The sequence below is a fragment of the Empidonax traillii genome, unplaced genomic scaffold (assembly GCF_003031625.1).
Source record: "Empidonax traillii isolate 1590-97213 ecotype Southwest subspecies unplaced genomic scaffold, ASM303162v1 scaffold542:size423868, whole genome shotgun sequence".
NCBI lineage: Eukaryota > Metazoa > Chordata > Aves > Passeriformes > Tyrannidae > Empidonax > Empidonax traillii.
The window spans coordinates 38,672-55,206 of NW_020955735.1; the positions used below are offsets into that span (position 1 = coordinate 38,672).

At 40.6% G+C, this 16,535-nt stretch overlaps 2 protein-coding genes across 3 annotated transcripts in view; both read left to right on the top strand.

The window, feature by feature from the left end:
* The first annotated feature begins 252 nt into the window (after window positions 1-252).
* Window positions 253-16,035, top strand: LOC114064427 (trace amine-associated receptor 2-like). The gene is given in 5 exon segments (XM_027897448.1): window positions 253-928; window positions 8,888-9,080; window positions 9,082-9,124; window positions 9,127-9,232; window positions 15,488-16,035. Coding segments are annotated over 5 exon segments (1,566 nt in total).
* The window catches only part of STX7 (syntaxin 7), a 34,791-nt gene continuing 33,911 nt past the window's right edge, over window positions 15,656-16,535 (top strand). For both annotated transcript variants that reach the window (XM_027897451.1, XM_027897449.1), the window contains exon 1: window positions 15,656-15,742. The gene's annotated coding sequence lies outside the window, so the exon portion shown is untranslated. The remainder of the gene's footprint in view (window positions 15,743-16,535) is intronic.

The window sequence follows — 16,535 nt, forward strand, 5'->3', positions numbered from 1 at the left end:
TTATAATGGCTTCCAGTTACTAGATTTCATGTACCATTTCAGAAGAATAATTGGTTGTAGCTAGTCCCTATTTAAGGCAAGAGAAAATTCACCTCTGAATTACTGTATTTCATATAGTAATTGAGTGCATGGGCTTGACTTACTTTATTCTGTATTCTCATGTTAGGATTTGGAACCTTTTGGAAACTTGTGAGAATTAAATCTGCCAATGGAACTGCATCTCTAAAAGAAAATCCTAATAAAGGATTGACTATGCTTTCTCCAAATATCTCGAGGGATTTGACTGGTTGCTCTGAGTTTGGAAACAGACCTTGTCCAGAGAGCTTTAGGTCAGCAGGAGTACAAGAGGTACTGTATCTATTCATAACAGCAGTCTTCATTCTTACCATCTTAGGGAATCTGGCCATAATCATTTCCATCTCGTATTTCAAGCAGCTTCATTCTCCAACCAATTTCCTCATCTTATCCATGGCGGGCACAGATTTCCTTCTGGGCTTTGCCATTATGCCCTACAGCATGGTGAGGTCTGTAGAGAAATGCTGGGTTTTTGGGATTATATTCTGCAAAGTTCATTACAGTTTTGACTTGATGCTCTGTTTAGCTTCCATTTTCCATCTTTGTTCCATTGCTGTGGATCGATTTTATGCAATCTGCCACCCTCTGCATTACACCAGCACTATGACTGTTACAGCCATAAAACAAATTGTAGTAGTCTGCTGGTCAGTGCCTGCTGCTTTTGCTTTTTGTGTGGTTTTCTCGGAAGTTTATGCTTCTGGAATTGAGGGCTATGAAAAGCTAGTTAAATGCTTGAGCTCGTGCCCTATTGTGTTCAACAAACTGTGGGGGGCTTTTTTATTTACAGTTGGTTTCTTGGCTCCTGTTTGCATTATGATAGGAATTTATGTTAAAGTTTTTACAGTCTCCCAAAGGCACACATGGGAGTTGAGCCAGGCACACAGGCACTCAAAAACTGTTAAGAAACATGAGCCTTCTAAGAAAAAAGATAAGAAAGCTGCTAAGACACTGAGTATTGTTATGTTGGGTTTCTTTATATGTTGGTTTCCTTGGTTTTTTGCAACCTTAATTGATCCATTTTTAAATTTCTCTGTTCCTTTATCTCTGTTTGATTTTGTAAGCTGGCTTGGGTATTTAAATTCTTTCTGCAATTCATTAATATATGGATTTTTCTATCCATGGTTTCGGAAAACATTTAAATATATCTTAAAGGGCAAAATATTTGACAAACATTTTCGTACAATTGAACTTTTACCTGAAGATCAGTCACAGTAACAGATTCTATTAGTGACAGTAGCTCTAGAAATGAGAAAAACAGTGGCTTACTGGTTATTCGTGGTTCAGTAAAACCCTGAAATGTATAATATGAATTTTCTGAGTCAGTTCTGTCAAATTTTCTCTAATAAATCAGTTATCTCTAACCTATCAGTTCTACAAAACTTCCTCTAATAAATCAGACTAATTTTATATGATATTTATCTATCACTTGTTTTCACACTTAATGCCTTGATAGTGTTTCAGAAGTATGAGTCTTTCTAGAAACCCTTAATGCATTGATTTGGGTGTGTTTTTAATTTCAGAAATTATTTACATGCAGCCCATAAACTCAGTATTTCACCTCATTTTGTATGCATGCAGCTAATCTTTCTTAGGATTCACCATTAATAATCCTAAACTGAATACATCCAGGCTTATATTAGTCTTTGTCATCCTTCATAAAGGGAGCAGATGTATAGGCTACTGTTATTCCCAAGCAAAGAGAATGGGGGTGTAATTTTGGCTTGAAGTTGACCTTTTCCTGAAAATAATAGAATAAGGTTTTCAGCCCTTATTTCTTGTGTGCTTCATACTTGAGAAGGAGTATGTAGGAAGAAGAGGCTCATACTCAAGTATGTGCTTGTTCTATCTTTGCTTAGATGTCAGGCACCAGTTGTTATAAAATATGCTTTCTGACAACCCACCACACTGTCACACTGAACCGGAACCTCTGATTGAGGTCCTTGCCATACTGAGATCCCTCTGAAGTCAGAAAGAGGCATTGTTAGCTTTCACATTAGTTATGTGCTTAACGTAGGTTTGACTGAGTTGTCATTACTGAATGCAGCCACTGTAGTCTTTTTATGGTGAACTGTACCTCTGATTTACTTTTTGTGGTAGGCATACAGTGTATACTCTACCCTTATCAAACAGTGACTACCACAAAGCCATCCACATTTGTCCACTTCTGGACTTATCACAGCTCTACTAGCATGCCGTGCCAGTGGTAGCGGCTTGTTTTGTTTGCTGAGAACTTTTTTGTGGATCTGTAACACATACTATTTTGGATCTGGAGAATTCCAGCTGTGCACCAACTCTGAAACACTTAAGACAGCAAGGAGCTGGAAAGACACAGACTTGTCTGAGGTGTTGCGTAAGGCCCTTGCCTTTCACAATAGAAACATAACCCCCAAAGACTTTAAGTTGATACAAGTACTTTCTCTGTGCACAATTATCTGAAAAGACAGATCAGGGCTGGATGCAACGAAGTCTTTAGGCACCTAGAAGCTGGATAATACACTGTCCCATACCATTGCTCAACGCGTGCCAAGGGAGACCCCTGGATTAAACAGGAGGGCAGCAGGAGCAGTGCTCAGGGAGAGCAAGAAAACTGAGCAGCAGGTTGCTTGCAGCCAGTGACTCAGCTCTGGAGAGCTGCACCTCTAACACAGCCTAGCCTGATTTTTAGAGCCTGTACTCTTGCCTCAGGTTTTTCTAGATTTAATCTGCAGTGCATTCCTGGGGACCAGCTCTCTGGACACCGGTGAAGCAGAGAGCAACCTTTGCATACATTTTACATGACAACTTAGTGGCCAGGGAATAAAAGGGAATGTTTTTGTGACCACACCTGCTGGTGCCAGGAGAACCTGACATTCAGCTCAGTGGGATACATCACTTAGATTCAGTTGCAAGTACTACAGATCTCTTAATTTCTTCTTCTTCTTTATATCAAGGTAAGTTTGTGTTGATTTTTTCTTTTCTGAAACACATGCCTACATATTAATCTATTTTTCCACACTACACAGTGAAATCTTTTAACAGGAATTCTGGTCTATATCAAATCCAGATGATGTTCTTATTCCTCAGAGAAGCAGCCAGAAGTATCTTCTATTGCTGTGAATAATTCTAGCAAAAGCTAATGTTGCTCGCAGAGGATATATTTCCAAATCTGGTTTCAGGAGGGAGTAAAAGCTTCCACATCCAGGCAAGCCCCTCAGTCTGAGAGCACCTCCATGGTCCTTTTCCTTTCTGGAGCATCACAGGTTGAACATGTAGGCCAGCAAGGCATGCCTTAGAGCATTCCAGCCAGGAAATCCACACTCAATCTCCCTCTTGTAACACCTTGAACAGCCTCATTCAGAGCTGTCTTCAAAGCTATTGATTTTTATTTTAAAAAGTGCTATATTTTTACTCTTTAATTGTTTGCAGTTCAGGAACTTGCAGGTATATCTGCAATGACTGCTCGTGATCAGAATAGTTACATTCACTATTTTTTTCCTTTTAATCTTTTCTGTCACAGCCTAAGCACTGAGAAAGGATTTCCTACCCTCTTGTGGAGTCCACAGGCAAAAGCAGCTTTAACAAAAAAGTCAACAGTCTTATATTAAGACAGGGGTAAAAAAAAAAAAAAAAAGTTTGAGTTGTAGAAACATCAGCTGAAAACTTTGAAAACGGATTTTTTAAATTTTGCAAGTTCTCTGCTGATTTTTATTTTACACCTTAATACTGCAGCGCACTTAACAAATATTTAGCATGAAGTTCCAAAATTAATCCTTCAAGATTTAAATTAAAAACTTTGGTTTAAAGGCATTAATTTTTCTATTCAAAATTAAAATATGTCAAAGAACTCAGATAAGTTCAGAAAAACTACTGTTCAATACCAGCATCCATTTTTCAATTACGATGTTTTTTGACAAAAAAAGACAACATTTTAAGTATCTTTAGTTAAAACTAAGTAAATTAAAGTAATTGTTACAAGAGACTCCTGAGAAAAGGTTACATACAGTTGTAATAGTAATATACCAAAGTAATCAAATTATCTTCCCTCTGGATGAGTTGTGTGTCTGGCTTCATGGCTGCAGCAGCAACAAAGCATCAATGAAGCATTACAGAGAACACTGACATAGAAAAGGATGTGCAGTTTCTCAAAAGACAACCACGAATCTTTTTATCTATATGTATACAAAGAACATTCCAGGTTTTCTTGTAAGAAAGGACTGTGTTCACTTTCATTTTTAGTTCCACATTTCCACCAAAATGCAGAACAGAGAAAAAAGAACACTCAAAGCAACTTTAGATTTTAATAAAGAAAGAATACTTAAAAACACACACAAAAAAGCAATCTGGTAGTGCTTTGGGGTGCAGACTAGAGGCAGAGGAAGGGAGCCTTCTGAGGCAAGAAGGGATATAAAAACAGGCAACAAAATTTTTTCACTCTGATTTGGCACAGCCTTCTCTTGCTTCATGCCAGCAAGCAGAGGCTGTCACTGCAGCAGGTTGCAGATGATGCCAGCTGGGAGGGAGGCTGCTGGCCTCAGCCACCAGCCGCCCCCAGAACTGTCCCCCACCCTGTTATTGGGATTCTGCCCTTAGACCCTTAATTTCAGAGCCTGTGCTGTGACTGAAGTGCACTGACACTTCAGGTACCTGACATCAGCAGAGCTAAGAGCCAGATTTTGTTCCCTCATCCTTCAGATCAGATGTTGAGTGACAGAAGTGACTGTCACAGCACTTGTGACTTTCACATTTGTCTCTAGACCTGATGTAACACTGTAATCATGATGGCTTAAAAGCACTTCTGAAGACATAAAGATATGTTTTAAATAAATTAGAAGAGGCAAGGTTTGCCTCAAAGGAGGTGTTGTATACTAAAAGATGTTCTTTTCTCAAGAAAATTCTCCCCAGTAGATCTTGTTCTTCAATGTTTAAGTAATTTTGTTTTGTCTGATTTTCTTCCCTAGGACTGACTCTGTTGAAATACTTTGGTGAATACCTCAAGTTGCCAAATCATGATTTCATCCACCCTCTGGAGGTCACATCTGGTGTAGTATTGGCTTGACTTTGTTAAGATTTCAGTGCCTACAAATGGATGGGTTTTGCCCCTGTGCTGTGTGCATGGGTAGAACTACTCTCTACAAAATGGGGGGAAATATGTCTGTGAGCGGTTCCATCCATCATCTCCAGATATCCAGATATCCACTCTCTCACTAAGTTTCTGATTTACTTCGTGGTCAAAACTGACTTTTCCTCAGTGTTATGCTATGGCCCATGTCACAGCTAGCTGCATTATATCATGCTGGTACCTTGAGGCTCTTCTCCTTCAAACTCTACACATCTTTTGATGCAGTTGTGTGTAGCACCTCACCTTCCTGTTGGATTTCTCTCTCTTGATTGTAATTATACCATCTTTGACTGATTGCTTTAGATCACCAAAATTACCATCCCTATGAAAGAAGTAATCTTCTTAGAGAGAGCCCTCATCAATTTTATTCTTGTTCACATTTAGCATGGTTTTCTCAATGTTAAATACTAACTGTTTTTTTTTAATTTTTATTTGCTTTTTTTGTTGTTGGTGGTGGTTCTTTGGTTGGTTTTGTTGGTGTTCTTGACTGTCTTTCTCCAATGACTGATATTTTTACTAGCTTCTCAGCACCTAAGGACTTGTCCAATGCCACCTTCCAGAGGGATTATTTCAGCTCTGCCTGCAAACCAATAATTTGTGCTTTGTTTTATCATTTGATTCAAGAAAACTTTTGAAAATGGTCATTGTGGGTGCAATATTCAGACTGCTATTTTCAGTGTACTCTACTGCCTTCCTGTAAAAATTTGGTTATGTAGTCATATTCATTATACATTAATTAGCAACTCCTGGAATTACTTTCAGAAAACTTTGTAAATAGTTATATAGGTTCTTTTATCTTTTCAGTATTTGCTTATAGTGTCACATACAGCAACAGGTAACCTATGAGTATACTTACATACAGCAAGATACTACAATATCCTAAGAAATGTGCTGTATTCTAGGAAATGACAACTGACAGCGCATACAGGATACATTATCCTGATTCTCTGCTGTGTGTACAGAGTCACAAGCTAAATGGCCACAACACTGAAGAACCATTGTGTCCAAAAGCCAGTAGGAAAACTCATGTTTAAGTTGCATGAGGTAATTATTTAGATATCATTGCCTGAATATTAGCATTCTAGTCACCCCAATCTATTAATTAAATTTTCAAAATGAACCAGGAGATCAGAATGGAACCAAGAACTTTTTCCAGCTGAAAATACTCCATCATCTTTATCTACTAACAGGGCTCCAGACATGGCACTGGGAAACCAACTTCAGCCTGCTGCTATAGAGGTAATTTTTCATTCTTTAGCTGAAAAATATTTTAAATGTGGGTTGATTTAGGGTATGATGGTGTGGTCTCTGAACAACTGCCCATCTCTCTATGTGCTGTGCTGCACTGCTTATGAAAATTAGTTATCATCTAGGGAAGTAGGTGCATTCCCTCAGAGGAATTAAAGGTAGATTTAAAAAAAGGTAGTAATTCAAATATAAATTAAAAAAAACTCATCATGTTTGTCAAAGGTTGCTTGGGCAAAACTTCAGTTTTGTCTTCCCAGTGGTCACTGCACAATCAAGAAAGTGGTTACTTTCCCACAGTCAGGGCACCAATGTGATAGCTAGGTGCTGCCAGGCAGCTCCTCTAGTGTGTGAGTACAGAAGGAAGGAGATCCTATTTGGTGATGCAGGACATTTCAGTGCATCTGACTTTTCTAATATTATGGGCTGATAACTTTTTATCAGCCCATAATAATAGTGATAGTGATTTTTATTTCTCCTTGTGGCAATTTAGCAGAAATCAATATCTCATTCAAGTAACACTACCAGTAGTGCAACATCACTTGTTTTGGTTAGATTATTCCCAGCTGACTTGTGTTTTCCTCACTGTAAACAACAGCAAAGTGGATTGGGAGCTCTGGGGAAGGACTGTATTGGTTGTCACTCCAGAACTCTTTTGCAGTCTTGGGATTACTTTTAACACCTGTTATTAATTAATTCTTCTGCAGGGAACTATTGAACCAGAGGAGGTCACATTCGACTATTCAACTTTTTTTTCTGTGTGTATTTTGATGTTTTCTGTCACATCTTTTGCAATTCCTCTGCTTCGTCACTAAACACTAAGTTCACTGCAAACTGCACTTTGGGGTCAAAGTGATTTATCAGAAAAAATTTTGGACAGAAAAAAGCTGATGAGAGGGAATATTCTGAAGACAAGGAACTGCTGGGATTTTTCACTTTTTTATGAGATTAATAATTGCAAATTTGCCATAAATGAAAAAAAATGAAACAATAAAAGGATAACAAGATCAATAAATTGAAAGAAAAACATTTCAGTTTGTATTAAGACAGTCCTAGATTGAAATAAATATGAGTTGGTAATTTCAAAGATAACAGACAAAATATATGAATTTATTCTTTTTATCAATTTTCTGAACTAAATTATCCTCTTTTAATCGTTCTTTAATCCTTCATCTGAGTAATTTGGACAAAGATGCTATAGATGGAGATGCCAGTGAGCTCTTTCCTCTCTGTATTCTCTTCCACTTTTAACATGGTTTAAGTTGCCACAGTTAACTTACAGAGGTATTGCTTCTAAAAGCGGTCATATAGGTGTGTCCTATATGAGTATTTGAATGGACAGGACACAGTCCAATGTAATTAAAAGCAGGGAAACATAAAAGCAAAAGTTACACAAGAGTAGGATGCAACAGGTGGAAGAATTTCTTGTGAGTGCTTTGGACTAGAATTTTCCATAGTTACAAAGCTTAGGGTCAAATGTTGCTTTTTGTGCATGAAATATGAAGAAAAAATACACACCACACCCTATGGAGACCCCCTATCTCAGAGGTGGGGTGTGCTACACTTCGCAAAATTTTAAACAGAACTGAGTGAATATTTACTCTACAAACATTCCCACCTCTCTGCAGTAACAATAAAACACTCATCTACAGTACACCAACTTTTTCAGAGATGACCACTTCTCACTACTACGAGAGAGGGCAAAAGCCTGCACTATAGGCTACATGGCTGTAATACACGTGATGGAAGATTTGGGATCTGGGTGCGCTAGCTCTGTGTAGGTCATTTTAGTAAGCCCACAGCCTTCTCATACTATTGCATTCTATTTAAAGATCCTAGACTGACTCTTTTGGAAGCTGTGAGGGAAAAATGCACAGCAAAGGGGCACTGATGATGGCCCTCTTAGGAAATCAATAATCCTTTGAAACCACTTTGTTCTATTTTAAGGAACTCAGACTCAGAGGTTACTTAGAGGTATTTAGATCTTAGAAGTTATGTGCAGGACTTTCAATAAAAAAAGCCATTGGCCATGCATGATTTCATTGCAGATTGAACCATATCAGATAGCACACAGTTATTCTGTTTTTCTGTATGTTTTCCTGTGGATTACTGGGATGCGTAGTACATTCAATGAAACTTCAGTTTGAGACTATCCACCAGTTTTGTCTGAAGGAGGGAGGGTAAAGAGAAGGAATATCTTGAGTATGATGAGCATTTTTTAATTTTGTGATTGCATTCTTAACTTTGTAAGTTAATACATGTTAAAAAGTTCATCTTATTCCAAAGCATATGGGTGTAAGTTGTCCTTATTTGAGCCTTCTCTTAATCATAAACTGATATCTTTTTCTGTGACCGGAAGAGAGGGGACAAAATACAAAGTGAATCCAACAAGTAATGTGTGCAGAGCTGGGGGCTGATGTTGGGGGGGGGTTGGGAAGTGGGGCAGAGGAATCTGGGCAGGCTGGCATCAGCAAGTCAGGATGATAAACAACATGAGTAGGAGTATTGTGTCTCAGCTACATAAAGGGGCATCCAAGAACAAAAGGAAAGCAGCAAAGACTATTGGTGTAGATGTAGGAGTCCATATCTTGTGTTTGTTGCCTTTTTCTATTGACACAATCACAGTCAGACTTCTGGATTTCATTACCCCTCCAGCTCTGTTTTTTCCTAATTTCGTTTGCTTACTTCAGTTCGGTCTGCAATCCTGCATACTGTGTATTTATGTATTTTCCTACCATTGGTTCAGGAAAGCTGTGAAACTTGTCTTACTTGTTGGATCTTTCTTAAAATCTTTGTTCAGCAGTGAGTTACATGGTAAAATTTTGTACTATTTATAAGAGAGTTATTTTCTACCTCACTATTATGAGCATTTTATCAGGAAAAAAAATTGTAGTATCTCTATACAAAATTAACAAGCATACAAATAAAACTAATAATTAGGTCTTCTTTTTCTGTTAATGTTGTGTAAACCTATCATATTTGAAAGTTGTTCAAATCTTTAATGCCTCTTAAGAAAAGTAATTCTGTTGCATAGTCATTGTATATTTTCTGAGTGACAAACACTAGAAAAAAAAACACCTACAGGAAGAATGCAGCTAACAGCAAGAGACCAACAGATGCTTCACAGTCTACTAAAAAAAGTGGTCAGTTTTTCACTGCATGCAGCAGGCAATTGAATCAGGCCTTACATGTGTAAGAAGTAGACAAAGCAATTTCACAGTAGATATTTTGTAGGAAACCAGTGCAACACAGAGATTGTTGTAGCAGCTACATATTTTATATATGCAATAAACAAAGGGTAAAACTCTTTTCCCTCTGTTTTATCTTATTATTATGTTTTTGTACAGCAAGAACAGTTTCCTTTGCTAGTACAAATTAGCAACATCTTTGGGACATTGTAGCCTGTTCAGACAGGTGCTTATTTCAAATCCTTTTTGGTTGTGTCCCTAATGTTAAGACCCTGGTCAGAAAAAATATTGGTTATTCAAAATATTTAAAGCTAAAGCATATAACTGGAGGGCTTATATGACATTTTTGGGGATGTCTCGAATAGACAGCGACCATAAAATGTTGATGGTTTTAAACTGTGACACTTGTGAAGTCTTATGCCTGGAGTAGGAGTGTAATTCAGTCTCACTTCATTCTTCCAGTGTCCAGTTTGCCATATTCATTGTTTCTCAGAACATAAGCCAAAGGTGCTTCTACTATTCCTCTGTCTACTCATGCTGTAGCAGAAGGTAAAAACCTGATCCCCTTCTGCATGCAGCTGTAGATTTTCTGTAATAAGGGTATCAAACCCAAGGCATCAGGCTAAAGACTAAAAGGCAGAATAGGATTCTTATAAAAGCTGAGGTGTCAAATTACCACAGAAATATATAGGAAAGCTGTGGTGCATACTGGAAGACCTAGACTGTGGGATGAGTTTTGAGATTAAGACTCTTAAATTTAATATGTACAGGTAGATGTTTATAATTATAGTAAGTGTCTAAGTCCTGATTACAGCTACAGCTGGAATGGCTGTTTAAGCTCAGGTTGTAGTCAGTGGCTATTTAGAGGATATGAATAATTTGCTTAGTGCCACCTAAGGTGTTGTAGGGAACTTGAGATATCTACAGAGACAGCACTGATGAACCAGCAGCTGAGAGCCATATCAGACCCATCTGGGCATCCTAAATGGCACTAGATGCTTATCCATGGATAAGCAATAACAGAATTTTTGACATTTAAGCATGTAGAAATCTGCAAGTCACAAACTGAGTCTGTCCTAGTGACATCTTGACATCTTCCACTGACACCTTCTACTCTGAACTCACTGCAGCCAAATCCATGGAGAATGGGAACATCCACTGAGTTTCTAGCTGTTTTTTGAGATATCTTCTACCAGTCCTCAACTGATCACAGACGGTATATGCCATGAACGCATTCAATTGGCTGTCTTTACACTTTTCTTTAATGGAGGTGGATGAACCTTGTTCCTGCAGTGGATGACCACCATCTATGCTGCTGTATAAGCACTGTGCCACAACATCTTGTGACTATTTCTAGATCTCCTTTTTGGCTAAATAGCAGGACAAATACTGGAGAGAGGGAAAAGCAGAACCCAGAGTATTGATGAGTACAGTCACAATGGCAGAGAATACAACTGAGCAGGAAAAGCTGCTAAAATTCTGGGAGTAGCCAAGATTTTTCTGAGACCACAATTTTGCAAATATCCTGAAACAACGTTTACCTCATCTTTGTAACTCCCCTTGTCCCCTTATCTTTGCTATCTGTTTCATTTACCTAGCCAAATTCTGTCAAGATCCCTTTGTGTGGTTTTTATGGTTTGGGGTTTTTTTTATTTTTATTTTAATTTTTTTATTCTGCATTGTTTCAAAAAGCAATGCAGGTAATTATGAATTGAAAATTAAGACTAGGGGGAAGATGATGAGGAACTGTAAAGTGAAAAATACTAATTGCTCAACAAGGACCTCACTTTCCAAATGAAGATCTGTTGGATTCTTTTAGAGCCAGATGCTGACCTCAAAGTCCACAGATTCTCTTACTTTTAATATTTTTTCTTCTCTAGGTTTGTACTTCTTTATCTGCATAAAATATTGCCATTTAATTTTATGCCCTTTATAAATGTTTATTATTTCAAAATGGTCTGGCTGAAGTTAGAGGAATTATGTATTTGCAGATACTACTTAAAGACTGGGCTTTGAAATAATAACATCAGCTCATTTCACTAATGCCTATAAAAGTATAATATGTTTGAAAATTAAACAGAAAAGCAAATAAATATTTAAAAATAAGTTGGTAGTAAACTTTTTTTTGGGGGGAAACATTATTAATATCAGGAACAGAATTTTTCTCTGTTTATTAAAAACATAGGCTACTATGTTAATTGCTGCTGGAGAGCAAGTACCGGCCTAAATAACATGCAAATTGTCATTCTTTTTTTTTTTTTTTTTTTTTTTTTTTTTTTTTTTTTTTTTTTTTTTTTTTTTTTTTTTTTTTTAACAGTTAGGTTTTACAGACCATTCTGCAATATAACGAACCCATAAAATTGTTCAGGCTAGAAACCATCATCCATCATAATTACGTACAGCATTAGGTGTATTAGGAACCTAATCTCATTTCAGAGTCTGGAGCGGATGTTTCTATTAAATTATCAAACAGAGATGATGACAATAACAGGAATTGTTGCTGATGGGGAACCACCTGGGAAGCTCTACCAGACAGTTTGACATCAGTACCAAATACCAGCAACACTGCTCTTCCTATCTAAAGCTAAAAATGTGCAAGTGAAATGTGATGGCAGAGAATGAAATTGGCCCATAGGGTAAATTACACATGACTTACGCACTTGCTCATGCCTTGGAAAGAGGATACTCATCAGGAATATGAGGCCAGGGTTGGGCTGCTTCCCCTTAATTTCATCATGCACCATGCAGGCATGGGGAGCTGCACGGAAATGAGTGCCTCATTTCTGCATCACCAGTGGCCCCAATGCTTGTGCCACCCACGCTGCTGGGCCTGTGCGTCTGCTGATTTGGGGCCAAGGTAGGAGGTGGGAGGCAGAAATACCGTCAGGAAGGTGGGGCAGATCTGGATACTGGGCTAGGAGGAAGGTGTGCTCTTTCAAAATCACACCATGCTGATGCGGCTTAACTTCTAGCTCTTTCAGACATTATACACCATACTTTGCATGTATTCTCAAACAGCACGTGGTTGAAGTGACATTCCTTTCTTTTCAGTTTTACACCCAGTTACTATAATTGGCAGATACTGACCTTCAGTCAGTAAATATCCAGAGAATCCTCCATGGTACACTGTGACTATGCATAGCAGGGTCTCAACATTTCCCCCTTTTTTTTTTCCCCAGAGCTTTCCCCATTTCATTTTATCATTTGAAATCTGATTATGCTCCATAAGAAACAGGAAAGGTAAATGAATATATGATTCTGAACTCAATCCCCAGGTAATGCTCTTGTGGGAAGTCCAGAGGGAAACCAGTGAAATGCACTTAGAGACACAATTGTGTAGCAGCACTCCCTTTCAGCAGCTCTGATGATAACACTTGGAGATGGCTTCTTCACAATGCCTGTCAATATACCACTGCTAGTAGAAGAAACTGATGGAATTTTCCCGTTTCATTTAAAAATGTACAGGGCATGTTCTCCCAGTCAATGGCTTTTATATAGGAATTAACAAAAAATTTCTGAGGGCATACAATGCTCTTAGCAGTATCTGATCAATAAATCTGATCAATAGTTTAGTAACTGCACCTTCATAATTATTTTATGATTATATTAAAAAGATACTTAAGTATTTTTACAGTACAAACAGCATTTCAGTGAAAAGTTTGATTTTTAATCCATGTTTCTCTCTGAGGTTGTAACATAATTTCTGTAACTGGTTACTTTAAATAATCGTATTACAAAGATTTTTACTTATTTAATAATGAAAGGCGGATGCTGATGACAAGGGAGCTAACAGCAGGTGAGGACAAGCATTGTCTTCATAGAACATCCAGCATTGCTAGGAAAACATTTGGATATCTCCTTTCTATAGAATGAGAATGAACATTGATCAGTGATGACTGTGTATTACTTCCAAGCCTAAAAAAAAACGTACCTATCTGCAGATAAACTATTCTCACTGATGAAGGGTCACTTCTTGTGTGGGAAATACGTTTTTGAATTCATATAGTAAACTATTCTCTGGAAAAAAAAGCTGACAGTGATCTCATCTGAAGTTTTATAAAACAAGAGTGATTGGGCTCAATCAGTGGAGTTTATATGGCAAACATTTAGGATAATAACCAAGGCGAGGCCTTAGTTTGGAAGGAACTTGCATTATACTCTCATTAGTGCACCATCTAGTGGGATCATCTTGGATCAGCTTTGGAATGTCAACAGCATGGGGAAAACACCTGCACAGACAGAATGCTAAAATCATTGCTTATATTCTATTAAAACTAGATCAACTATGTATACAACATTCCTGCAACAAAAAGGCACATCAGAATGTTTTTTTTCCCTAGTAATTTTAATTCATCAGAGTGAGAAAATGACATTTCCAAGCATCAGTTAACATAAGAACTATTTGTAGGCATAAAAGTCTTGCAGGTTAGGTTGACTCTTCTTTTCGGCATGCTTTGAGACTCATTGAGAACCATGTAGAGTAGTCTTGTTTTGTCATAGCCCGAGGGAAGAATGAGTCTGACCACGGAGTTCGGGTGAAGCAAAAGGGTCCTTTATTCCAGGGTAGCACCGGCTTTTATAGGGCTCTGAGGGAAGGTGGGCGGAACAAAGTGGGCGGAGCAAGGGAGGAGCATAACAACCAGGTATAAGGAAAATGGGGGTGGTGCTAACAATATATGGAAATGACTACATAAGGGACATAACTGCATAAATAAATATGTAATAAATATAACATGTAATAAATATAATAATTATAAATATTAATAAATAAGGTACACTGCAACGTGGCCACAGGTAAAAGGGGGGTTAACATAGGGTTCTAAATATAGGGAACCCCTCATAAAATTGACAAAAGAAGGATGGGTATATTTCAAGGGTACAGAATACAACAATATAAAGCTTATAGTTTAACATAAGTCCACATAGCTCGGGTAATCACTTGAAGGTAGTGAATGTGTAAGTTTTGGAAGTTTCACAGACTTCTTCTTCACACTTCCACATCTCATGACAGACAGGCTTTCGGCTCCCCACATTGTTTTTTTCAGATCTTTAACTTCACTCCATCGTGTTGGTAGTTTAATGGACTTTTCTATTATTATTTGTTTAGGATGCCTATTAAGTTTTCCACTGCTCCACCTATTTCTAAATCTTAGTAATCACCAAGATCTATGATGAAACAGAAACAAACTTGCACTTCTCAAATTCTGCGTTTCTTACCTAGGTGAGGCTAGGCTCTGCAGAGGAGGCAGCATTCCCAGCAACCGGGTGCTGTGGGATGTTTGCTCTGTGGTATTTAATGTGCACGGGGGGTATCCTGCAGACGAAGCAGCCCAGCCCCGGGGCTCTAGGGAGCATTTGGCCCTGTCATTTTCCCTTTGAAGAAGTGGGGAGCATGCGGAAGCTCCAGCTTCCAGCTGCCGCGCAGGTTGAGGTGAGCCTCGGGCCTCACCTGTCGCTCCTGCTCAGGTGGCTGGGTCAGGGGGAGCCCTGGTGCCGGGGCTGATGCCCTGGCAGCCACATGCGGCCTCCTCCTCCTCCCGAGCCCGGTCCTGGCAGCCCTGTGAACGCTGCCTTCATTCCTCGTGTTCCTGGCATCGCTTGCCCCCTCTCCCAGCTGTACGTCGTGCGTCTCTGCATTTAAAGGCACCTCTAAATAGATCTACAGTTTCCCACTCATTTTCTTTGAGGCGTCCATTCCCGTTCGGAGAAGAAACGACCCAAGCTGAAGGCGGAGCTGCAAAGCAGGGTATTAACGCAGCAACTCCGTGTTTTTCTCTGCAATATCGTTTCCTTGTTCATGTTTCCCCCTTACTTCCGGATGCAACAGTATCTATTCCCTAAATTACACTCTCCCCTACCCCCATTTTTTCCACTCGCACAGGGCTGCGGCTGCCGGAGCTGCCCCTCTCCCCCCGGACGCCCCCGGGCCCACCAGTAGCGGGGTCCCCTCGCAGGCTCTGCCGGTGCCGCCCCGACCCCGGCCCCGGCCCGCCCTGCTCTGGCACCGGCCAGGCAGGATCGCACCTCCCCTCGCCGTCACGGCGGGGCGGGCCGGGCCGGGTCCTCCCCGCCCCTCCACGCCCTGCAGCCGCCACCGCCCCCGCCGCGCCCCTGCGAGCCGGTTCGCCGGGGCCGGGTAAGAGCAGCCGGAGCCCCTCAGGGGTGTGGGGGGTTTTCGCTGTCCGCCCGCCCGCCGGGGAAAGGGTGACCAGGGTGGTGTTCGGCCAGCCCCCGGGGAAGGGGCTGCCAGGCACGGGGAGCCCGTCAGAGGGCGGCGGGAAGGGCTGTAGCCGCCCGCGGGCCCTCGCTGGGTTCGGGGCCGGTGCCCGGCCCTGGGGCGAGCGGGGCGGCTGCGGGCGGGACGCGGGTGCCGGCGGTGGAGGAGCCGGGGCCTCGGCGGGGGCGGTGTTGGAGCGCTGTGGGTCGTGACAGCACCAGCCCCTTTCCCCCTGCACCCGTCCCGGGACACCCCCGGTGCCGGGGCTTTGAACCGGGCGCCGGCCGCGATGCTCTGAGAAGCGAGTCGGGGCCTACAGCGGGTGTTTTACAGCAGCTTGTGTGGAATTGTAGGGTAGGACGCGCACCTCCGCCGTGTTTGGAAGCGCTCCCCGTGCTGTTCCAGGTCCGAGGTGAGCATGTCAGCGGGAGGAAGGGAGATTATAGAAGTCACCGATGTAAATACCGAGCCCGGGCCTGGTGCGCCGGGCCCCTGGGCCGATGTTATCGCTGCTTTCCTGGTGAATCACTCTCCTCTGCATCAGGGATGGGCACTTCTGCAAACTCTGCAATTAAATGGAAGGTTTCACTCCGCTTTGCATGCAATGCAAGGCACTGCATCTTAAATTGAAGAAGCCCAGTGATACAGTCCCGGGAATACTTTGCCAGAAGCAATCCGCTCATGTGTTGCGACCCCCTCCACTGACGAACAA